Raw genomic sequence first — 25,677 nt, 5'->3', positions numbered from 1 at the left:
TTCCCTAGGATTAAATCTGGGGAAAATACATCCAACACTTTAAAAAAACAACACACCCATGATAGGAGAACTTCTGAATACTTGCATCTCAGGAATCCTTGATAAGGAGGCAGGTAAATTCACTCTGGAGAGAGCTGTAAATTGGTAGCACAAGCTCTCTCTCATCACAGCATATACAGATCTCTATGCCAGCAAAGCATCCTATAAAACACCTGGACGATCTCCCCATAGTGCCCTGACTACTATCATCTTTTCGTTTAAAGAAGAGAAAGTCCTTATCCTCCTGAAACAAGCCTGACCCTGAAAGTTAATCTAGAACTTTTCCTGGGTATCAGCAGGAAGTCTCTGTTCCAGAGCACGATCAATGAAGCAACAGTTTCGACTGCCTCTGTCTATTGCTCCTAAGCGCGCGTTATCTTTTCTCTCCCCCTTTCACCCACTCCCAGTCTAGCGCTTCACTTTGATGCGCACTTGCCTGAGAGTAACCCTCCTTACTGAAATTAAAGGAGCTTACTTCCGAGTAGACCACGCACAAGCTCGCGCTGTTAAGTATTTCTCTAAACCCCTTTGCTTTCCTTTCCTTTCCTAGAAGGAAGCGGCACTTGATTTCCCATTACTATTCACGCTTTTAAGAATCCGGTGCTTTCCAAGCTCTTACCGTCCCCACAGCAACAACCACCGTTACCTTTCTGGGCAGCGACCACGGCTTCCTCGGCGATCTCGCGGTAGGTGTTCCGCACCATGCCTGCCGTCTCTTCGTTGCTCTGTGTGTTGATGTCCCAGAGCACCAAGCGTGCTCGGCGGCGGGCAAACTCCAAAGCGAAGAGGCGGCCCAGCCCACTGCCAGCGCCGGTGATGAGGCACACCTGCCCCGCCACGCTCTTCTCCTTGGGGCGCACGAGCCATTTGGCAGCGGCCACCACGAACGCCCAGAGGACCTTGAAGGTAACGACGAAGAATTCCAAGATGATGTTCATGGCTGCGGCTCCCTTGGAAGAGAGAGCGGCGGAGGAGGCGCGGGCGACTTAGCGGCGGCAACCACAACTTGCGGTGCGCTCCGTTTAACGGCTGAGCGCGCTACGAGGCTACTTCGGAGTTCCTGCACGGAAATCCTGGGAGCGCCTCGACAATTCAGTGAGGAGCGGCGCGCCAAAGCATAGTCAGGCAGACTAACTGTCCTCCCGCTCTCCTTGGGCAGTTTCAGCTCCGGGAGCGCGCAAACTATCTCCACGGTGAAGAGCCGGGCAGACAGGCAACAGGAACCCGTCGTCGCCAACCGGCGAGGCAGCCAAGCCTCTTAAGCCCGCTTGCGGGCACTTGGCTAGGACCTCAAGCAGCCTCAGTGCCCGGCAGCCTTCGGCGGGGCCGGCTGCTTCTTGCTACGGGCACGGAGAGGAAGGGCGAATTCTCAGCGCTCTTCTCCCTAAACGGCCACCATGGACCCCGCCGAGGCGAAGCCAAGGCCAGCAAGTTGACTGAGCGCAGAGAACAAGTTCCCGCAGCGGCTCTCGGCGCCGTCTCTGCCGCTGCCCAGCGCTTTCCTCTCCCTTTCTGTCCCTCTCATGCACGCCCCGCTGCCACCTTCGCGGCTCAGGGGGTGAACGCGGCGGAGGGACGGCTGCTGGTACTATGCCTATTCCGCGTTTCTCGTCTCAGTCCTACCTGTCCCTTTTGCCTTGCAGCCCCACCACAACTCAGCACCTCGCCCCTGAAAGTGAGCATTTCCCCACCACTCGGCGCTCTATATAGCGCCGGCGAAAGGAAACCAGCCCCCCCCTCCGCCAAACCTCCCGCCCCCAAACCCACCATCATCGGCGTTACCCAGCCCGGCCCCACTTCCTCGTCGCCCACTTTGCATTTCTAGGCCTTCCCCCCCATCCCGTCACGGTTCCGCCCCGCAGCGCCGCCACTCCTTTATTAAATGAAGAGCCCAGGCCGGCTAGGAGACGCGCTGGCCGACGCGCTGCTAGGTCCGCCCGGTCTATGTGAATGACGCCTCTGCGCGGGGAAGGCTCGCCGCTCCTTTTCTGCAGTTTTTTTTTTTGTCATGAGTGCGACGATCTCTAGGTAGGCACAGGCTGTCGAAAGTCGCGATTGTGTGCAAGCTTTTTCTGAGGAGCGAGTCCCATTGAAAGCAATAGTATTGTAGACATGGAAAGGCGCGGGTTGAATATACAATGTATCCGTGTTGGTAGTTCCTGCCTCTTACTGTGCGATCTTGTTTTTGTGTACTCCGAATTAAGCCCCACTGAGTTCAGTAGTGGTTACTCGCAGAATTAAATTGTATAGGATTGCATCTTTAATTTGCTAGTCCACCTTCACGTGAGCCTTTCCCCGTCTTCGCCCGCAGTCTGCTGTCCTGAAGATCGAGCAGTTCCTCTGATCTGTAATGCTGAACTAGGCAAGCCTAAATCCGTGGATTTGAACGGCTTTAGGCGCACCTAACGCGTAAAATCCGACGCACACTGCGTGACAGCGTAATCTTGTGAGTGCTGTCCTACTGACTTCAATTGGATTTACGACCAGGTAACTGGGTATGGGACAGCAGCCTTAGAAGTTACTCAAAGCAGTGGGAAGCAATCTGGTTCGGAAAGGAAGCTGATTTTTTGTGCCACACCCGCCACTAAGCTATCCCTGGGAGAAAAGGAAGTACTGTGAAGAGAAACTGCCTGCATGCACCAAAATGCATAGCGGCCGGTCATGTCCTTAAGGCTCCACTTTTGAGAGTCAGCTACACATAAAGACTACAGCTTCCATGATGCATTGTGACACTAAACTTTATTTTGCTCCACCCCACTTTGAAAATGCATGTTGGGAGGTGTAGTTTTAATGTGTCACCTCAGTTCCAACTCCCACAAGTTTTTAAACTTGCTCACAGTTTCATTATGCTTACTTACAGTGTAGTTCCATGCAGGTTTACTCAGAAGCAAATCCAACTGTGTTTGGTGGGGCTCCCAGGTAAATGTGTAAACAAGTGCATTGTAATCTTAGATTACATCCTGTGTGCTTTTATACAATCAGTGAGGATATTATTCATTTATTAGTTCTTGTGAACGCTTATAAAGCACATAAAATATTCTAAGTGCTGTACATACATAAAAAGATGAGACTGGCTTCTGGACTGGCATAGCCTGACCACTGTTATGCATACACTGGTAACCTACAGGTTGGATTACTGTAATGTGTTCTATGTGGGGCGCCTTCTAGGAAGAAGAGTGGGATATACATTGAATTAATAAATAATCTAATAGACAGGATACAAAAGGAAAAAGAATGATGAGGGAAGAGGAAAGCAATAATTGGAGGAGCTGGCCCTTCACTGGCTGATGGATGTCAAATTGGTCTCCCCGTTGCCAGGTTTATCCTGGGAGGCAAGGGTGTAGCCTTTGGTGCCTTGTCTGTTTCAGAGTTCAGAGTGTACCTTCCTTTGGTTCTGAATCCTAAATGGAGTAGATGGCGTGTTCTAACTTCATGCTGAAATTCTGTGCAATTACTTGAGAGCAAATCCCATTGAACTCACTGGGAATAGCTTAAGAATAACCATGCATATGGCTGTCACTGTGTCATGAATATACATCAAGATAAATGTAAACATGTTATTTTATCGCTCAGAAATTGAGATTTCAAGAAATCAAAATGTGGATGCCCATCAATAAAACCCAAACACTGGTTCATACAGCTGACATGACTGAAACACTTTTGTTAAAATTTTCTGCTTTTTGGAAAAGAAGTTGTAACGATGTGTGTAAGGTTTCTCCTTCTTTCCTTTTCTCCTTCTTTCCTTTACTTTCTCATTCCCTAAGACAGTGGTTTTCAAGGGGGGGGAGCAGGGCAGGCTCCAGGAATGCCGGGGCCCTTGGGCATCAGCTTGCCCTGGGCCCTGGCCTGTGTGTGTGCACACGCACGCACGCATACAGCCCCCCCACCTACCTGTCTGCTGTCTTTTACCATTGCCCTTAACGAAGATGGTGGCCGCGGTTTCCCTAAGGGGATGACGCCTCCACCTCCATCTTTGTTGATGGTACACGTGCGTGCTACGTGCGCGCATCTCTGCCATCAACTAAGATGGCGGCAGGGGCTTCAGTACCTTAGGGAAACTGCGGCCGCCATCTTCGTTAAGGGCAATGGTAAAAGCAGACAGGTACGTGGGGGTGTGGGGTGTGTGTGTGTGGGCCCGCAGATCGCAGAAGGGGAGCGGAGGGGCGGCTGAGGGCCCCCCTGTAGCTCCAGGGGCTGTCGGGCCAGTGCCCCACCTGGCCGCCCTTTAGAACCGGCCCTGGCGGGGAGTATGAAGATCTTGGGAGGGCGAGGTTTTTGTAAAATGTACAATGTAAGCAATAAATTAACTAACAGTATTTACATATAAAAGTATGAAATGTTATATTCAGAGGGTGAGAAAATTGTATGCAGCTTATTACGTGATCTATGTTTTTAAGGAAGTTTTGTTGTAATATATTTCAAAGTCTGGTTTTGTGATGTTTTAGAGTGTTTTTAGTGCTTTTGTTTGTTGCCCTGGGCTCCTGCTGGGAGGAAGGGCAGGATATCAATCAATCATTCAATCAACTAAATAAAATCTTCACGTCATCACAGGTGCGCAGTAGTTTGGAATTATCTCACAAGCATTACCTTGGAAACTTGTGAGGAACCCTTATATCACTGATATTAAGTCCTTGCCAGAGCATCTCCAAGAGGAGTTTTTACACCTAAAGTTTGATTCAAGTTCCAAAGATGATTTCAAACAATTTCCTTTGGAAAAGTTTTGTTTGAAATATCTCCCTGTATATACCAAAACAGAAAAGCAGGCTTTGTGCACCATTATTCAATTTTTAACCACATACCCTTGCCAATTTTTAACCAGAAAACCTGTGTGTTTTTCTGCTCTTATGGCAATGCAATGCAACAAAATGGATGTTAAAAGCAGGGATATAGTTGTCCAGGGACACGGGGGTCTTAGACCTTTACTTTTTTGGAAGCGGGGTCCCTATGTCTCTAGCATCCTTTGAGCCAATCAGCATGAAAGGAGCATGTTAACCACTGAATCTTCTGACATGATTCCTTGTCCTTTCCTGCTGATTGGAGCCAATCAGAGTAAAAGGAGGTGAGTCAGCCACTGAGAAGACTCTTCTCAGTAGCTAATCCTCACATTTCATGCTGATTGGGACTTAGGGATGTCTGTTGTTGTGGAAGTAACAAGGATCTCATTCTCAACCCAGCAGCAAAACAAAAGGATAGGAAAGGTTGTGGTTGTAACCAGGGCCGGCGCCAAAGGGCAGCCAGGTCGGGTCCTAGCCAGAGCTTGGAAAAGTTACGTTTTTGGACTACAACTCCCATCAAGCCACTCCAGTGGCCATGTTGGCTGGGGCTGATGGGAGTTGTAGTTTAAAAAAAGTAACTTTTCCAATCTCTGGTCCTAGCTGAGGGCCCAGCAGGCCACAGGGGCCTCATTAGGTTGGGGGAGTAGCGCTTCCCTTCTGTGATCTGCGGCAGGGTTCCTGCCACGGATCGCAGGGAGGGAGCTTCCAGGCCACCCACCCATTCACTTGCTTCACCTACCTCTCTCTCCTGTCTTCTGTTGCTGTGCGCGCAGGGCTGCCATCAACCAAGATGGCAGCGGAGGCTTCTTTAAGGAGCTGATGTACCTACTGCCATCTTGGTTGATGGCAGGCATGTGTGTGCGCATGTGCGTAGCATACCGCATATGTGTACCATCAACCAAGATGGTGGCAGGGGTATCAGCCCTTTAGAGAAGCTTTCACCACCATCTTAATTGATGGTAGCCCTGCATGCAGCACGTTCAGCAGCAGAACACAGGAGAGAGGTAGGTGGAACAGGCAGGAGCCGTGCGCTCAGGGCAGGCTGGTGCCCAAGGGCCCAATTATGGCTGTGTGCGTGCATGCATGCGCTGGGGCCCAGGGCCAGCTGGTACCAGCCCTGGTTGTAACTATCATGAAGGGATCTTGCATTTCTGAATTTGCTGCTAAGATGTGCTCTATTATCTTCCATGGTGCCCAGAATCCAAAAACTTGTGACAAGCATACAGCATCAGTTTGTTGTTGTTATATGCTTTATGGTGACCCTATGAATCAGTGACTTCCAACAGCATAAACCACACTGTTCAGATCTTTTCAGTTCAGGTCTGTGGCTTCCTTTATGGAATCAATCCATCTCTTGTTTGGCCTTCCTCTTTTTCAACTCCCTTCTGTTTTTCCCAGCATTATTGTCTTTTCTAGTGAATCATGTCTTCTCCTTATGTGTCCAAAGTATGATAACCTCAGTTTCATCATTTTAGCTTCTAGTGATATTTCTGGTTTAATTTGTCTAACACCCAGTTATTTGTCTTTTTTGCAGTCCATGGTATGTGCAACAGTACCACATTTCAAATGAGCTGATTTTTCTCTTATCCGCTTTTTTCACTGTCCAACTTTCACATTCATACATAGAGATCGGATATACTATGGTCTGAATGATCCTGACTTTAGTGTTCAGTGATACATCTTTGCATTTGAGGACCTTTTCTAGTTCTCCCATAGCTGCCCTCCCCAGTCGTAGCCTTCTTCTGATTTCTTGACTATTGTCTCCATTTTGGTTAAAGACTGTGCCAAGGTATTGATAGTCCTTGACAAGTTCAATGTCCTCGTTGCCAACTTAAAGTTACATAAATCTTTTGTTGTCATTACTTTAGTCGTCTTAACGTTCAGCTGTAGTCCTGCTTTTGTGCTTTCCTTTTTAACTTTCATGAGCATTCTTTGGAAATCATTACCGGTTTCTGCTGCAAGCAGTATGGTATCCTCTGCATATCTGTTGTTATGTGCCTTCAAGTCGATTATGACTTATGGCGACCCTATGAATCAGCTACCTACAGTTTTGGATACTTGTGGTAAGAGGCATTCAGAGGTGGTTTACCATTGCCTTCCTCTTTGTTTGGATGCGTCTTAGTCTGGTGTCTCAGCTTTGACCATGCCTTGGGTTCCCCTGCTAGGAGTCTAGCCTCTTGGTCTAGACTCCTGACGGCATTGCCCTCAGCTTCCTCAACACTCTCAAACCCCCTCACCACGTTAAGGTGTGCATCCTAGAGGGGGCTGCATATCTTAAATTATTGATATTTCTCCCTCCAATTTTAACACCTCCTTCATCTTGGTCCAATTCCGCTTTCTATATGATATGTTCTGTGCATAGATTAAACAAATAGGGTGATACAATACACCCCTGTCTCACACCCTTTCCTATTGGGAATCAATCGGTTTCTCCATATTCTGTCCTTATAGTAGCCTCTTGTCCAGAGTATAGGTTGCACATCAGGACAGTCAGATGCTGTGGCACCCTCATTATGTTCACATTAATAACAATAACTGAAGATCATTTCTTGAAATTTTAAATTTCATGTGGATTTATGAATACTTTATTTTGTTTTTATTATTAAGCCCAATTTTTATTTATAATTAAAAGTCATTATATTTAAATTCTTTTGAAATTTCAAATAAAATAATTAGGGGCGCCAGGTTTGAAGGGAGCATGGGTTACAAAAGGTTTAGAAGCATTAATCCGTATGATATCTGGATATTCACCATATCAAGGAGTTAATGATAGTTAACGTATAGTTGCGTATCTTTTACAGCTTAGGCACGTATCTAGACACTACTTCTTGATCGGCACAGGCATTCCTTTAGTGACCTAAAATTGGGGCTTTGCGCTCAGTGGTCCCTTATTCTGGGCTAGTCACAGACTCTTAATATTCACTGCGCATGCGCGAAGTCTTTCTTTTCCGGCAGCGACCATGGCGGGTGAAGAGTGAGTAGTTTTCTTCCTCGGCACAATCTGTTACCATCCGCGGCTTACAGAGAGCCTTTCCTAGCTTCTGTTTCGAAGGATTTGTCGCTGAAGGCTCCATATTCTGTAGAGACTTTCCTCAACCACCTTATCGAGTGTTGTCTTGACGGAGGGAGGGTTCACAAGAGAGATGCAGTTGGAAACCGGCTAGTGTCTACGTTGCAATAGAGCGAATTGGGAGCTGGCCGATAGTTCATTTCTGGAGAATGAGTGGATCTTGAGACAAGCGGGAAGGTAGCATTTGCGACTGGTGGCTTCTAGGCCTACTAGGCTGCCTTCCTTCGGGCCGCGCTGGTCTCGCAGTTTGCCGTGGCGCGGTTTAGGCCCAGCGTGTAGCCTTCCGGTACACGCGCATAGCGGTGGATGTAAAGACAAGGTAGATGGGCCGAGAAGCCTTCGAAACAATAGCAAGGATTGGGAACACGAGGGTTTTGCTTATGTCTATTAAAGATTAAGCGTTAGAGTTGTTTTTTGTAATGTATTAATCTACAAAAAATAACGCCAGCTTTACAGGCCCCTGGTTTATTAAAGATGTTTATAATTAGCGCACCAGCAGCGATAATGAGCTTTGCTTAGATGCATCTCAGGAACTTGGTTAAGCTGCTTGATAGGGTGTAATTGATGCTAAGAAACGCATCGAAGCAGTAAAAACGTTTCTGGATAAAAAGTTTGTATGAAGTAACTAATTTGGGTTAACCTATAGAAAGTTGCAATTCTGTCTCACACACAGACCTAAAAATAAATTAAACAGGCTGCCTTTTCCTTTGAGTGCAGTGTGAGAAGGAACTGATACATAGCTACATTTTAAAGTTTTATTTATTTATTCGTGCTTTACAATGTAGAGTGAAGAAGAAGGTCCCTTCAGTTCCAGAAAGCCTTTTGAAGAAAAGGAAGGCTTTTGCTGATATAAAGGCCAAACGTCTGAAGAGGCTGTTGGTTCAAAAGAAGGTGAATATGGCTAACAGTACAATCCTATACATATTACTCAGAAATAAATCTCCTTGCATTCAGTGGGTCTTATTCCCAGTATATACAAGCTTGAATGTTTTGTTTTAATATGCTCTTCAAGATGTTATGCTTGAATATGTCTTAAAGTCTTTTGTTTTTAATATGTTTTACAGTGCTTTTTGTGTTTTTGTTTGCCACCTTGGGCTCCTTCTGGGAGGAAGGGCGGGATATAAATATAATAATAATATTTTTATGATGCTGCTTTTATTAATGGGGTTTTGCTAGGTGAAATTTGATTACACTGGCCTGTTTTGCCCTGACATCTGTAATAAATGGTGATATTCTGTATGGGGTACACAACTATTACACTGCAGAAATTGGATTTTTGTGTGTGTGACAATGAACATTTAGTTGGCATGTTAACTTTTTGTGGTATTATGAAATTGATAGGGATCTGCCCCCCAGAGGGTTATAATCAAATATGTGGATCAAAAATCCAGTAGTATAGCATTACACTGCTCAGTATATCTCCAGAGGTAATGTTGTCCTCAACCTGGCTTGCGTCTTTTCTCTGCCTCCCATGAGCAGCTATACCTCGCAGCAGATCCATCTCTGATTAACCTATTCAATATGGTCTTTTACAGATATTAGGGAGATACTTATTAATGACCTTTTCATTACTGAGGGATTTATAAAACCCTTAACCAAATTCCTTTTACCCATTCTCTTCTTATTGTGCCTCATTGAAGGGATTCTCAGCCTTCATTTACCTCCCATCAAAAGCATGTGTCTTGAATATTTTCAGTATAGGATGATCACAGACCAGCAGAAAATAGACGTTCCTTCTACTTAATAATTTGTTGTGTTCTGGGGTGACATCTGTCTTTTGAGGTATCATAGGTTTATGCAGGTAAGGCCCAGTGTGGAGTTGTGGTTAGGGTGTCAGACTAGGACTGGAAAGATGCAGGTTCAGATCCTTGCTCAGCTACGAAGCTCACTTGGTGACTGTAGGCCACTCAGTCTTTCAACATGGTTAAATGGTCCCAAGGCATAGTCTGGGACATGAGATATGGATAGCTGCTGAAGCTAAGCACGTTTGGATCTGGTCAGTGCCAGGATGGGAAATCACTTGAAAACCTCAGGTACACCACCTTGAATTCCATGATGAAAGAAAAGCCGGGATATCAACATACTAAATAAATAAATGGGGAAGAATGGTGTGTGCTGCCCTGATCCCCTTTTGAGGAAGAATGAGATAAAAATGTCATAAATACAATAAATAAATACAGATGTAATAAATACATTGCTCTTCTCATTTCAGTTACGAAAGGATGAGCGAAAACTTATCTATAAAAGAGCTCAGACCTACCACAAAGAGTACAGGCAGATGTACCGACGTGAGATTCGCATGGCCCGAATGGCCCGCAAAGCTGGCAACTACTATGTACCTGCTGAACCTAAACTGGCATTTGTGATCAGAATCAGAGGGTAAGATAAACAAATGTGTTGTGCTGATTGTTAAATTAACAGCAGGTAAACCTTTGCAGTAGCACTGTCCCTTATGTGCCTAATCCAATAAAATATTTTTGAGAGGTTTATTCATTTGAGTTGTTGTTATATGCCTTATGGCAACCCTATGAATCAGTGATCTCCAGTAGCGTCTGTTATAAACCACCCTGTTAAGATCTTGTAATTTTAGGTCTGTGGCTTCCTTTATGGAACCAATCCATCTCTTATTTGGCCTTTCCCTTTTCCTACTCCCTTCTGTTTTTCCCAGCATCATTGTCTTTTCTCCAACACCACATTTCAAATTAGTTGATTTTTCTCTTATCCACTTTCCCCCCCTTAGTTAAAAACAGTTTTAAAGCTGTGTGCCTAAGAATTGATCAACTGGTGGTAATAAGTTCCATGAAGTCTCAGTTCCACAATGGGGATAGGTTACTTTTGACTAATATAATTTAATACCCAAATTATACACATTGGGTCTCATCCAGAGCAAGGCTTTCACCCTGAAGTCAATGCTAAGGCTTAGTTGATATCAGTCTGAAAGAACAAAACATTTTCTATTATATCTGGAAATAAGACTGTCACACAGATTTTAGTACAGTTTAGGCTGTAGTCCTATACTAGCTTGAAGAAAGCTCCACTTAACACAGTTGGACTTCATTCTGAGTGAAAATGTCTATGATTGTGCCAATCTGTTTACGACCTAGGAGTAATTTAATAAATTCATTTTGATTTATTTATTGGAAACGTTTATATTCCCTTCTGCCTGAAGACCTTTGGATTGGCTATGAATTAAAGCTAACCCTCCACCAAGAATATTTAATAATAGCATCCAAAAGAACATTTAAAAGAATGGTATTTAACAGCAATTTTAAGTGGAGTTAGGGAGGAGCAGGGTGGCAAGTCCCGCATTGCATTTGAAATTGCTGCCTGCTTGTGCTAGTCAGATGTGTGTGGGGGGGTCTCCCCCCCTTTGCTACACTAGCTCCAAGCTGGCATAGCTAAAGAATCAGGGGATCCATGGGGATTTGGATCCAGTTGATTGAAAGGTGCCAGTGCCTTGCCCCCCAAACCCCTCGATCTGGGGCTTTTTGTTTGCTACCAGCAGTGATAGTTTTCTGCCCATCTGAGCACAGCTGAGGCCTCCACAGTGGCAGAATCCTCCCCCCATGCAGAAGTAGAGAAGCACCTGTGCAGCATCATAATGCACCTCTAGCTATTAATATCAGGGAGGTGAGGGTTGTACTTCAAAACAGTAGCAAAGCATAAGGGGTAATGATAAAACATCAACTACTGAAGGCTCAGCAAAATAAAAATGTCTTTACTACTTTTCATGTCTCTGATAAAGTTTGCCCAATAAAACTGCCTCTGGGGACTGTGTTGCATGTATAGGGTGCTACTACGACAAAGTTCTATTGTTGTCTTCCAACTGCCTAATTCTTCATTTTTTGCTTGTAAATGCTCTTTATTTTGGTCAAAGATTAAATTTTTACAGCATATGTTGGCATGGAATTTTGAGTTCTATTATAGTGGACTATAGGAAAAATATATACTGCTGATATAACTACAATGCAAGTTCAGTTGTCTGTGGTATTATGTATTGCACTACATGGAATGAAAACACTTGTGTCAGTGGAAAAAAATTGGTAATTAAATCTGTGTTTGAAATATGTATTGAAAATGAGCTTATTTTTACCACACTTTTAGAATTAATGGTGTTAGTCCCAAAGTTCGCAAGGTACTACAGCTTCTTCGCCTGCGGCAAATTTTCAATGGCACATTTGTGAAACTGAACAAAGCATCCATTAACATGCTGAGGATTGTTGAACCTTACATTGCATGGGGGTAAGTTGAATCTTAAATTTAGTAATTGGCAGCTCAGTGCTTTGATGTGATTTTTCTTTTTCTAAATAATATATAGGGCATACATGATGTTGTATTCTGCTAGTCTGTGTGTGGAAAAATGCTCCAGAATGGGAAGTTCTGCTCATGGCTTGAAGCGCAGACTGAAAACTGGCTCACGTGTATATGGCTTTTTAAGAAAGTTGAAGTATAAAGAGGCTGGTTGCCCAGCAAATCATATTTTTTTAAATGCTCACTTCCATTGATCCATACTGTAGCAATGCATGACCAGCTAATGTTCCACAAGAGATGTATAATTTTTGCTCATGGTTTCACTTGTGAGGGAAGGACAAAGCAAGTTTCTGTGTGCATTCCATGTTGTTCTTTGGTATACCCTTATTTCTGAATGTGTAACAGAAATAAATGCATATTCTTTTTTACCAAAGCTCCTATCTCTGCCTCTCTTTTCCCTCTCTTGAATTTTAGATTGTAAGCCCCTTTGAGGGGGAGGTACTTGCCCTCTTCTACTTTGTAAAGTGCTATGCACATTGATAGTACTGTATAGATGATATTAACTGTACTGCTGTTTCTGAAATGGCAAAACTCACTATCAATAACTCTGTGAAGGGATTTTTGTTTGAGAAAGCACCTTGATTCTTCTGGTCTCCCCAAGTTGATGACTTCAACTTGAGTGCATGTGTGTTCAGACCAGTCTGTATTTCCAAGATCATTCCATCTTTATTATAGATCAAGGCTGGATAGTTTTAGTCCTGGACTAATGTACAATAAATTCATGAGTATTGGCTGTATCTGACCTCTGTTATCCAAAGGGCTATGGGTTGGAATGTAAGTAAGTAAATGATATTTTTCCTTGTCCAGTTAAGAAATTAAATGATGACTTCTCTTCATTATGACTCCCTCCAGTGTGGCACATGTTAGAAAGCTGAGCTTGGATATAGGAAATCATGTTAAAGTTTCTGCTCAGCTACAAAACTCAGTGTGATTGTAAAGTTAAAAATCACTCCTATTTACTTGGGAAAGGAGTGCATTAAAATAACTAACTAATCCCCATGGTCCTAGAAGCTACCACAACTCCTGACAACAAATTCTAAGCCAGATTGTTTGGGTCCAGGGTACCTGATGGCCCTTTCCTTCCATATAAGACTGTCCGCTCTTTTAAGATTTGCCAAGCAGGCTCTTCTCTGCATCCTAACAGTAGTGGCAGTACTATTGGTTGGTTGACACATGGGAGAGGATCTTCTGTGTCCAGAATGTGGAACTGCTGCCTCAAGAAGTTGTCTCTCCCCCCCCCCCCAATCTGTTGTTCATTGAAAACATTTTTGTTCTGGTAAGCTTTTGGCCTATTGGGTTGAGTGATTTTAATGCAATTTTAGTAGGCTGGTCTATATGCAATGTTTTTTCTCTGCTGCATGCCTTTTTATGTTGCATTTTACTAACATGAGATTGTATTATGTCTAACTTTAGTGTATGCTGCCCAGCTGTGCAAAACTTTAATGGTGTATACTGCTCGTTGTATTGTGACTGCAATGGAAGGGCAGGATATAAATGATCTTAATAACATAAATACATAAAATAAACATACATTCCTCCCTCCCTATATCTCTGTTTTTCATATCTTAACATCTACATACTCCAACCAGATTTCTTTCTCAGCAAGGCTAAAAATGGATTTCTTCAACCCCCTGCTTTCTGCCTTGTCTAATGCTATCTTCCACTGCACACCAGAAGTTGTCTGTGTTCACTCCTTAGTCCTTGAGGGCAGTTGGGTTTCCAGCATTCTAACTTAAAAGAGTGTGTCTGTATACACCTTCTTAGTTTTAAAAATCAGTTGGCTAGGGTCATGTAAATATAGATGGGCACTGAATATACAAACGGTTGCTAATTTTAAAGGTGGCACTTTTAAAAAGTCTACATTTGTTGATGACACAGCGTTTGGTGTTGTATCCCTGGAGTATTGCCAGTGGCTTGACACATTCAGCACACACATTTTTATAGTATTCATAAGTAACTTAAAAACACAGAAAGTATCCTTGTTCCACCATTGAATTAGCCAGTGCAAGTTTCATTTCTTACCTTTTCTTTCAGTTATCCCAACTTGAAATCTGTGCATGAGTTGATCTACAAGCGTGGTTATGGCAAGATCAATAAACAGCGTATTGCTTTGACAGATAACTATCTCATCAAGAGATGCTTGAGTAAGTTGAGCAGTTACCATGATTAAGCACAACTTGTTTAATAAGTACTGGATGACTTTGACATATAACTACATGTGTAAGCTTACTGTATGCTTGTATTGTCTGAGTTGTGTATTATTTGCAATTCCATTGGCTGACTTGAGTATCTAATGTCTTGTGGCATAGGTTTTCTGTTTATATACTGGTGTGAGCCATTTTCAATAAAGTTGTGGCATGCATTTTAAAAATATTTTGCTATGCCTTTGCCTCCAAACTGTTACATACGAATAGGAAGGGACAATAATGGTGATAGTGCTATTTCTTCCAAAGGAAGTTTACAAGGGCAGCTAATGGGGTGGCTAGGGAATATGGCTCAGAGATGTTGTGCTATGAAACCTAGGGTGGTTGTCTTTGCTGTACATAGCTTCTGGGCTAGCTTAATTCATAACAAAAGTCAATTTTTAAAAGGGCTTTGACTAAAAAGGGAATGAAATGCACAGAAAGCATCATAAATACTAAGCCTGTTTCAGTTTTAGGTCAGGAAACTTTGGTTAAAGCTAATAAGAGATTGAGTGAAGATAGAGATGAAAATTTCCAGAAACTTTGAAGGTGACCCCCAACCCCTCAAAATATGAAGGGTGATATCTAACTAAGTCATACTCGTGGTAGACCTATTGAAATGAATTGACTTTCAGTGGGTCTACTGAGTGTGACTTACACTAGATATCACACAAAATATTCTTTTGAGTTATTCTTAAAAAGTAGTAAAAGTGCAGGTTTTGCTTCTATCATGTGTATAGGTTCCCAAGAGTAAATCCCATTGAACTTGGACTTTCTTCTGAGTAAATACGCCAGTGTCATAATAATTGTACACAGCTATCCTTAATTCATTTGTTATTATTATCCTGCTCCATTCCAGTTGTTAATATATCCTCAAATACTAGCATAACTTTCTCTCAGTCCATGAAAAGCCCGGTTACTCATAAAGTAGATGTTTCCATTAACTGAAGCGAGCAGCTCATGATTTATTTTTGTATCATATTGTAGATCAAGTGCCTGAAAATGTTTTGTGTTCAACATTTGAAATACTTTCCCCAGTATTAAGCCCTCAGTGGTTGCTTGTTTTGTGCAGTAGTAGTGCTATCATTGCTAATCTTACAGCTTGAATCTTGAAGCTAAGAAACTTATAGCTGCATGAATTGGCTCTAACAATATAATTTGAAAGCACTGATTTAAAAATAATTTCTTTCATCATTTTGAATAAGAAACTTATTTCATAGACTTTTCCCCATTTTCTAAAAAGCTGCTTTGTTAAAACTATTTTTAAAAATGTAGTTGCTAATGTTGAATGTTCAGGACCAGTGCAGTCATAACTATAATGTTGAGATCACTGCACTGTATTTCCCACTTTCCTTTTCAGCAGGGATAATCCCCCATAAGTAAATACTATTCTACATTTAAAATGATTTTTTGTGTTACAATTACTAATGCAGTGTTTAAGAATCTTTATGTAAGAGTATATAAAATATGTGGTTTGCAGCACTATTGGGGAACCTAAAGTCAAAATGGAAGTTTTAATACAATAGCATATTTTGCCTTTACATACCAGAAAGTATTTCGCCAATACTCCCAATTATTAGAACTGCTCTCTTAGGGTATGCCATTATTGCAAGATGGGGTGCTGAGGCAATGACTTGCTGATGGCTATTCAGTTTGTTTCTGTGTTGAGAATTGAACCAGATTTGTTCTCATGCTTACCCTCTATCTTACACTACATCAACTCATGCATCCATTTGTTGTTTAGCATTAGACGTCAAATAGAAAAGTAATTTCAGTTTAACTTAATGGCAGACAAATAGAAGTAGACTGTTCAGTTAGCATAATTTGATTGGGGCACTCTGGAAAAATGATTTTGAGTGATGACTAAGCGACATTTCCAGTTAGTGACAAAATGTGTCTAAATTCCTGTGGGAGCCATTGTGGTGCATTGTTTGAAACTGTGGACTTCCCTTGTTTCAGTCTCTCCTTAGCTGTGATACTCTCATTTAGGTGACTTGGCAAATCAAATTCGCTCAGCCTTACTACCAACAGGGTGACTGCAAGAATCAATCCATGAGAATGGTAAAGGGCTTTGTAATCTAAACTTTTCCTGACTTCTTTATTTTTAGAAAAGCATGGCATCGTTTGCGTGGAAGACCTGATCCATGAAATCTATACTGTTGGCATAAACTTCAAGGCAGCGAACAACTTTCTCTGGCCATTCAAGCTCTCTTCTCCACGGGGTGGAATGAACAAGAAAACTATCCACTTTGTAGAAGGTGGTGATGCAGGAAACAGGGAAGACCAGATTAACAGGCTCATAAGGAGGATGAATTAATGGTATGATGGGCTAGAGAACAGTGTGTTTCATGCAAGTTATTTCAAGAGATACTATGTAGTTGAAATACACAAATTTGTAGTGATCCCTTCCATTTTTTTACCATGTGCAGAGTATTGTATTGCTCTTTTATATTTTCTAATATATTAATAATATACTTTTTAATAGATTGTACCTAAATGGGAGATGAGCAAATATAAGGGCCTGAATCCAGAATTCCCATGAGTGGAACTTTGCTCATGGGGACAGACACTCCCGCTGGTGGAAGGAGGGGTAATTTTCTCCAAATCCTCCTTTTCCCAGTGCCCCCATAAAGCTGTGTCAGAACAGTATGGGGATGTAGAAGCCCCTCCCCCTGCAGTGGATCTCCGCTGCTTCCATGAACAGAAGGGACACTGGAGCCAGAGGACTGCAAATGAAAACAAAGTCTCTTGCCATTTTCTTGCATGAATTATATGCTCAACTAGCTAATTTGTGCATTTGACTTTTGCAAGTGTGCATGGAGAGGAGGATGTTGATGGATTTTTTTCACGCACATTTCTAGTTTGCACAAGGTAGATAGCCACTCCACAGCCAGAAGCCCATTTTCTACACATGAAAGCAGGTAATAGTCTTGGGAAATCATAATTCAAGCTAAGCAGATCTTGCCCTGGTCAGTGGCCGGGTGGGAAGTGCTTTGAGAATTCCATATTAACTGTCTAGAGCTTCCTAAAGGAAAGTTAGTGTGTGAATCTATTAAATCCGGGGGGGGGGGGGGAGCAGACCTCTAAAACATGGCATGGCTCAACTGATAGTAAAGATATATGCAGTCCAATGAAAACTGATTACTCTGGAGGTGGTGAGCCTACAGACAAAAAGCCACTTCAAGTGACCTGCCAGCCCTTCAAAAATGGGGCACCTCTTCCTCTTGCCCTTGAGTTACCTTGCAAAAGGCTGGGGGGGAGGGGCTGTGTGTGTCTGCCTGCCTTTCTCAACATGTGTGGTGCATGTGAGTGTGTGGTAGCCATACCCTACAACTGGCATGCAACTGGTTTCCATGATATGTGAAGTTGTATGTTGTGTGACACAATAATAATAATAAAATTTTATTTCTGAGTCGCGTATCTGGCCGAGTTAACGGCCACTCTGGGCGACGTACATAAAAGGAATAAAAACACAACACTTAAAACCAAAACCTCAGTCAATAGATAATCTAAAACCGCCCGTCTTGGACAACTATGTCAGTGTTGTACAGTAGGGCCCCGCTTACCAGTGCTCCGCTTACCAGCGCTCCACTAATGCGGCAGCTTTCCTCCCCTCTTTAAAAGCCACTTTTGCGGCATTTTTGCGCAACATGCCCCATTAAAGTCAATGGGGTTCAGCCTTATGGCAATTTCCGCTTTAAGGCGGGGGTCCGGAAAGGAACCCACCGTATAAGCGGGACCCTACTGTACAACACCTATTACAAACTTCAACTATTAAGGCTAAATTGCTCTAATGAGCAGGAATAAAAATACAAAAAAGCTATGCAATATTTACTTGATTTATGCTGGAGCATTTCGCATTTTAAAGTTCTTTAGGTAGGGTTTGGGGGTAGTGGAAGCAAATGTGGGTGCGGGTGGCAGTTGCGGTCCAAGTGTAGCATTACACCTTTTTATTCTGAGATGCTTATTCCCCTTATATTCAGAGCTCACATTGCTGTTAGGTTAAGCAACAATCTGCAAATTTTTTAAATAATGAATTATGTCACCTATTTAGCCTAACAAGTGGCATTTTAAATAATTTGTGTCCCTTAAGAGAGGTTAGTGAAGATGGACTTTAGAAAGTACTGTCTTATCTAGTTTGTGTACTATATTTTAGAACCTGCAAGGGGAAACCCCCCACCTTTTATAATGCTTTCTAGTCACCACAGGCAGCCAGATAAGTGGCTGGTTGGTCTAAGAGATTTTTTTTGTGTGCATATAAAGACAGAGTAGAATACTGAAAAATCTTCACTAATTGAAACGCTGCTAATGTAGTACTTGTCTCCAAGTTACCCAATGAAAGTACATCTGTAGAAAATCTTTTGACACATGCTTTGTTCTGGTTTTTAATGGTGATTTATCTCCTTTTCTAGGGGCCTGGAAGATGACTTCTTTATCCATTGTTAATAAAAAAGACACTTCTGTGAAATTGTCTGTGCCCTTCTTCCTTGCTCAGAAATTTACTAACAATGAAGCAGAGTACTTCTGAAACCTTTCTAATTCTATTTTAGAAAATGTATTGGGTAGTTAAACACTAAACTATGAGTCCTGAGTCAAACACCAAAACACGTAATCATTTGGGTCATCCTCAGCATCACACTAATCCATCTATTCTCCCGTGGCCCCCAAGGGCTTCCCAACCCAACAGGGTATATTGGCAGAAGTCTGCCCTGCAGGTGGCTATGCAGTAGTACATACAGAGAAGTTTGTTTATTTGATTCATATCCCATCCTTCCTCCCAGCAGGAGCCCAGAGCGGCAAACAAAAGCACTAAAAACACTTTAAAATATCATAAAAAAGACTTCAAAGTACATTAAAACAAAACGTCTTTAAAAACATTTTTAAAAAGCTTTCAAGACATCTTTAAAAAAGGTTGAAAACTTTTTTTAAAGGTTAAAAAACATTAAAAAGCAATTCCAACACAGAAGCAGACTGGAATAAGGTCTCAAAAGGCTTGTTGAAAGAGGAAGGTCTTCAATAGGCCCCCAAATGATAACAGAGATGGCACCTGTTTAATATTGAAGGGGAGGGAATTCTAAAGGGTAGGTGCCACAACACTAAAGGTCCGTTTCCTATGTTGTGCAGAATGGACCTCCTGATAAGATGGTATCTGCAGGAGGCCCTCACCTGGACAGCGCAGTGATTGACTGGGTATATAAGGGGTAAGATGACATTTCAAGTATCCTGGTCCCAAGCTGTATAGGGCTTTGTACACCAAAACTAGAACCTTGAACTTGGTCCGGTAGCAAATGGGCAGCCAGTGCAATTCTTTCAGCAGCGGAGTGACATGCTGGTGATACCCTGCCCCAGTGAGCAGTCTTGCTGGTGCTGGTGCTGCAGCTTCTGGACCAACCTCAAGGGCAGCCCCACATAGAGCGCATTACACTAATGGAGCCTAGCGGTTACCAGTGCATGGTAAACAGTGGTCAGGCTATCCCGGTCCAGAAATTGCCGAAGCTGGTAAAAGGCACTCGTAGCCACTGAGGGCACTTGGGTCTCTAGCGACAAAGATGGCTCCAGGAGCACCCCCAGACTACAGACCTGCTTTTTCAGAGGGAGTACGACCCCATCCAAAGCAGGCAATGAATGGACCAATTATCTGAACTCTGGAACCATTAACCCACAAGTGCCTCCATCTTGCTAGGATTCAGACTCAGTTTATTGACCCTCATCCAGCCCACCACTGAGTCCAGGCAGCAGTTTGCTCACTGACACTATAATGGTTTGTGTATTGATACTGGAATACAGGTATATGCATCCTGTGTCAATTATGAATACCAATAGTTAAAACTGACAAAATATGAAATTGGGGTTTTCCCAGCCAATGCTATGTAACTGAGGAAGAAATAAGTGCACATTTGCTATAGGTTACCCTAAAATTATGGTTATATAGTCTTGTTCCAACCTAAAGTTAGTCAGTCATACTTAAAATGTCAAAATTTGGGGCAAGCCATAACTCATTTAAGCCCTAATTACTACAGTGAAACTTAAGTGTGAATAACCAAGTACAAAAAGTAAATAAGATGGAGGACAGGTATCACTTGCCAACCAATCAGTAATTTTTAATAGTTGATTAGTTCTCAAGCTGTTTTTGGATTCTGAGGTGAGCATAACTGAGCACGAACTATGAATGTACCATATTAATGTGCATGGCATACATATATTGTCTTGTGCAGTTATTAAGAGTTGGCAGACCTAGGATTTTATTTTCTCATCACACTAGAAGATAAAAATCTGAGTAGCATTACCTACACATAAACAAATTGGTAGTTCAGTACATTGAAAGTTGCCAGCTGGCCATTGTAATAGTAATAAGAGGAGGGGGGGCATAAGTGCTCCTTATCCCTTCCTCCATACTGCTGCCTTTATTTGGATGTACAGGACTGGACAATTGATTAGACTACTGTACTTGCTGATCTCTACCTATGAAGTGAATAGAAGGCTTCCTTCATCCACTGAAGGAGAATCAGCTTTTCCTTACGCAGGTGCTTCAGTAAATCTAGGCCCACAAGAAAAAATAATATTCCATCTGTATTAATGTTTAAGTGCCAGTGCTGTGTTCTAAAACAAGAGGTCTTGTAAAACAATTAAATCAACTCTGTTGCATCTGCTACTGAGATCTTACGCTTGCATCACAGCAGATTTTCCTGGTTTGGATTGGCTCTTTCCTAGAAAGGCAACAGCTGGGTTATTTGAGATATAAATAATTCATTTCACTGTTATCCAGCTGCTGAAGAACCAAATACTATTGGAACTAACTGTTCATATTTTAAACTTTTAAACTTTCTGTGGAGGGATACAGACAAGCAGCTATTGTGTTGATTTTTACAGTGTATATTGTAGCAGCTGTGTGGCTTTATTCACTTTCAATTGTCCAAAGCAGATTTAAGTACTCACTCAAACAAAATGCTAAACAAGACAATTGTCTTGGCACTTGAGCCTTGTTTGCAATTCACACTGAATGTGCTGTTCTAGTTTTGCTCCATGCTAGCATGTGGGAAAAACTATAACCCCTTGGTTTAATGTTTATGTCTAAAATTAAGCAACACCCAATGCCCCTATGTGAAAAAGTAAATGCCCCCTTAGACTCAAAACCTGGTTACGCCACCTTTAGCAGCAATGACTGCAACCAAATGCATACAATCCTGGGTTGCTCTGGATACTTGATGATGTTACAATATCTTCCTTCACCGCTGCCACCATTTATTTGATACTGTTTCCCTCCAGCCTTGGTAATTACCCTGCCCTCCCTTCTGGTCTGTGTATCCCCAGCCAAGGATCAGGCTTTTGTTAAACCAATAAAAGTATTTATTTGATAACACCAGGAAATAACAAGATTACTTTAGGAATGTTCAACAAGTGTATGGTTTCATATAGTGTCACTCTTTGTTTCCAGTCATATATATTCTGCCTAAATACCAGCCAAATATAATCCAACCCACAACCAACTCCAATCCACACTCCACAACCAATCGCCAACAACCCCCCCACAATTCGACTGTCATCCTCTCATTTATACCTTCAGCCATTCAAACACTCAGCCAATCATCATCCAACATTCTCCAGGATTCTAGCCCATGTACTTCCCCCTCTTACTCAGTCACTTACCATATATCACTTAATAAACCCGCACTTAACCATATTTACAGATATTAAAATACAGGGACAACACAGGCCACTTCTGGGAAGATTCACTACTCTCCCAAACCTCCATTTGGTCAATATGGCTCTGACTGGTTTGGTGGAGCCCCAGAGCCTTAGAAATGGCTTTGTAACCCTTTCCAGACTGATATGCATCAACAACTGTTTTCCAGAGGTGTTCAGGACTTTCATTTGATCGTGGCATGATGTGGCTTTGGAACCTGTGTGCTGGCAACTTCAATCTGATGGCAAGGGCCAAAGTTAGTCAGGTTTGTGTTGGGCAGGGCTGGCCCAAAGCAGGCCTGATTGTTTACCAAGGTATTCAAACTTCTGGCCCTAATATTCTCTTTCATTGGGTTGAGTTAATAGGGGGACAATTACTTTTTCACACAGGGTGTTGCCTAACTTTAATAAATAAATGAAATACATATCAACATTTTGTGTTTGTTCACTCAGGTTCTCTTTTCTCTAATAAACTTACCTTTTCGCCCAGGCTTTTTAAATTTTGTAAATTTTTAAATATTTTAATTTAACATTCTAAACTTAATATGATCTTAATTTATAAATCTCAATGGCAATTTTATTAATGTTTTATAATTGTACTATATATATATATATTTTCCACACTTGCTCATATTTTAATTGTGATTTTATTTGTTGTACACCGCCCTGAGAGCTTTCTGCTATAGGGCGGTCTAGAAATGTAATTAAATAAATAAAATAAATAAATAATATTAGGGTTTAGTTCAAGATCTGACAACATTCAGTGTCAAAAATATGCAACAATGCAGAAAATCAGATGGGGCAAATACTTTTTCACAGCACTGTATGAAGACTAAGTCAGAAAGCGGTGTATGGGGGCTAGACTGGTGAAGGCTGCTCCTCTCGGGAATCACTACAAGAATTAGCTCCTTGCCACTCATGTCCCTTGAACTATGTTACAAATGATAAGGCAGGGACTTGCCTACATAAAGTGTTGCGCTTAAGCTCTTAGGAAAATCCAGTTTGTTTTTCCTCAGCCTACCTTTCTACTAAAGGTTACAAGAGACTCAGCTTTCCTCTCATTACTCTGCTACAAATTAATGGAAGGCCGACTTCTGGTCCTGCTTTCAAGTGTTTTACTTTCTTTCATTTGCACCAGTGTAGGAAGGCCTACCAAGTAGCTTCATGTTGAAGGTTGGCTGGATGACAGAAGGGTCATCAGGCTAACCTAGATCCTTGAATGTCCACTGTTCAATAGTCAACCAACTTGAATCTGGGTGAGAGGTGAGGGAGAGAACTAAGAAGATCTGGAATGAAAGATGCCTTAACTTTCTCTTCTCCCTCCACCTTGTTGATGGCAGCCTTTGCAGGCATGTTGGTAAAGATGAACATATGACAAAGGTGAAAATGGCCCCCAGAGACCCAGAAAGCCAGGTGAATGGCCCACAGCTCCAGGCAGTTATACTGGCATCTGTGGTAATGACATCATCTCTGGTCATTGGAGTGATACGACCTTAACGCTGTAAGGGAAAGAGTTGCCTCATGAGTCTTATGCAGAGCCAAGTTGGCAAAATGTTCTTAAACATCTTTGACTGGCAAATCCCCATCATTGGGAACCACTGCTCTCAAAAGAAAGGCAGTCACTGGGACATCAACTAAGAGGATGTTCTTCAGGTAGGGCATAGGAATGCTGAACAGTAGAATATGACTCCCCCCCCCTTAAGGATGGTTTCAAAGTACTCAAATTTTGCCCTCATATGCATTTCGTTTGGCAGCAGGAAAACCAATGCATCTCTAGCAGCAGGTTGAGAAGTCATCCGCAGAAATTTCTGAAAGCCTAGAGAAATAACTTTGCAGAAATAGGCATATATTCAGATTTAAACCACATAAGGTCTTTACTAACTCTATCTAAGAAGTTAGGCTACTTTTTTCCACTTTAGCAAGGAATTTTCAGGTTAATGGGACAGTGGACACCCACACGGGAACTAACCAACCAAGTTGGCCTTATGTGGATCAGGACAACCCGAAACATTTTCCTCTAAGGAGTGAGGCCTGGAATATGTAACATGAGTTTTAAGCCATTTATTATCCCTCTGCTTGCTCCCAACTTTGTCCAACCTGCATATGCTATCCTTTTTACTCTTGCTCTCACACGCAGAGTGACTGTGGCGACAGTATGAGTCAGATGAGGCTGATTGACCAATAATTATTTTCCATTTTGCCTCCATGGTGCCAGATGCTTGGTCAGGTTAGAAACTACATCTTTAAATCTAATGCAAAATTGTTCTGTGCCAATCGGTTTGACAATCCCATTAGAAGCCTACTTTTTGCAGCAACTAAAGCAGATAGTCCAGTGGGGGGAGGGGGAAGTGCAGCTTTGCAAGTCAGAGGGAGCTTTGCTGGTGAAGATTGTGAACCCTCTGTGGTCTTGCAAAGGAAACTGCAAGCAGCTCATAAATCCAATATAGCCCCCAATTCTTGGCAAGGCAGAAAAGGTGTGAACTGCCAGGTTTCCCCAGGCCATCTCCCCTAGCAAGTCTGCCACAAGTCTGGGGAGAAGAACTAGCGTGTGCCAGGGTCTCCTAGTGTCACAGGTGAGTGGTAGCAATCTGAGCAACTCAGAAGCGGCGGCAAGATCTGGAATGCCCCATCCAGTTGCTGGAGCAGCTGAAAAAGCCTAGCTGCCTCTAGCCAGTGCTCAGAAGGGAAGTCGTGGGTATGCCGAGATCACACTGTTCCTTCCTATGCCACCACAGCACATGTTTTGGGATGCATGACTCTAACATGGTTCTTTTTCTTTTCAAGTAGGGCCAATGAATTCTCTCCCAGCAACAGAGTGGGGGTAGATGGAGCCGAAGGAGCATAGTGAAGAACAAAGGTGTTGTTTAAAAATAAGAAGGGTTGGCAGAATTACAAGGAGGAAAAAAAACAGAACAAGAAAACCAAGGAATAGATGGAAAGAGCTGAAAGTAACATTATCCCAGACGTGGCAAGATTAAGCTGCGGGGGCTGGCTGTGTGTGACTCTAGCTTGGTCATGTGTCCTTATATATTGTGGGAAATGGAGGGAATTAACTCATTGTTGTCCTGGAAAACATGCTGGTCAGGGACGCAATTTCTCTTTACAGTTCATAGGAAGAGTGGGGTGGCTGTTCCTCCTCTCTTGAGAGAAGAGATGCTCCATTGAATGAGGTACTTGTAGGCAAAAAGGTGTGCGTGGAAACTAGTGACTTGGGACTCAACTTTTTAAAACACCACATACCAGAAGATGTCTGCTGTTGGAATGGAGGAAAACCAGGTGACACTGGTTAAGCAAATACACCCCACCACCTAGTAATAAATGAACTGTGTAAGGGAGTTCTGATGTTTCTACGTTAGTTCCACTTTTTGGCAGTGACACTGATTCTACTGGTTTCTTCATGCTTACACAGGAAAAAAAAAAGGAGAATAAATGGGAGAACTATACTAAATTAAGGCCTGCAGAGCAACAGCCAAAATATCACAGGCTATCTTGGGCCAGCAAAGCATGAAGAGAGAGGTTGCCCTTGAAATTACAAGATAGCCTACCTGCTGTTAAGTAACCCAAAGCCAAACCCAGTAGTCATAATTAGGTTAAGAACTGAAAATTCAGACAGAAC

General features: G+C 42.5%; 2 protein-coding genes across 4 annotated transcripts in view; one reads left to right on the top strand and one right to left on the bottom strand.

Moving 5' to 3' along the window:
• RDH10 (retinol dehydrogenase 10) overlaps positions 1–1,730 on the bottom strand; it is a 39,665-nt gene extending 37,935 nt beyond the window's left edge. Inside the window, exon 1 of one of the 2 annotated variants that reach the window (XM_061601347.1) lies at positions 659–1,730. In XM_061601347.1, coding sequence (XP_061457331.1) covers positions 659–977 — 319 coding nt within the window. In that variant the 5' untranslated portion in view covers positions 978–1,730. The remainder of the gene's footprint in view (positions 1–658) is intronic. The other variant, XM_061601356.1, reaches the window with a different exon arrangement.
• A 248-nt stretch (positions 1,731–1,978) lies between these two features.
• On the top strand, positions 1,979–18,846 carry RPL7 (ribosomal protein L7). 2 transcript variants are annotated; one of them, XM_061601369.1, is made up of 7 exons: positions 1,979–2,067; positions 8,670–8,775; positions 10,097–10,263; positions 11,989–12,126; positions 14,230–14,339; positions 16,487–16,697; positions 18,791–18,846. In XM_061601369.1, exons 1-6 carry the CDS (start codon positions 2,048–2,050, stop codon positions 16,693–16,695), a joined length of 750 nt encoding a protein of 249 aa, XP_061457353.1. In that variant the 5' UTR covers positions 1,979–2,047; the 3' UTR covers positions 16,696–16,697; positions 18,791–18,846. The 2 variants fall into 2 exon arrangements, with proteins under 2 accessions (XP_061457353.1, XP_061457361.1); XM_061601377.1 differs by lacking the exon at positions 1,979–2,067 and adding an exon at positions 7,683–7,788.
• Positions 18,847–25,677: the final 6,831 nt, after the last annotated feature.

This window comes from Rhineura floridana, chromosome 1 (genome assembly GCF_030035675.1).
Source record: "Rhineura floridana isolate rRhiFlo1 chromosome 1, rRhiFlo1.hap2, whole genome shotgun sequence".
NCBI lineage: Eukaryota > Metazoa > Chordata > Lepidosauria > Squamata > Rhineuridae > Rhineura > Rhineura floridana.
Note: the sequence above shows the minus strand (reverse complement) of the source record. Positions and strands in the feature narration are given on the sequence as shown.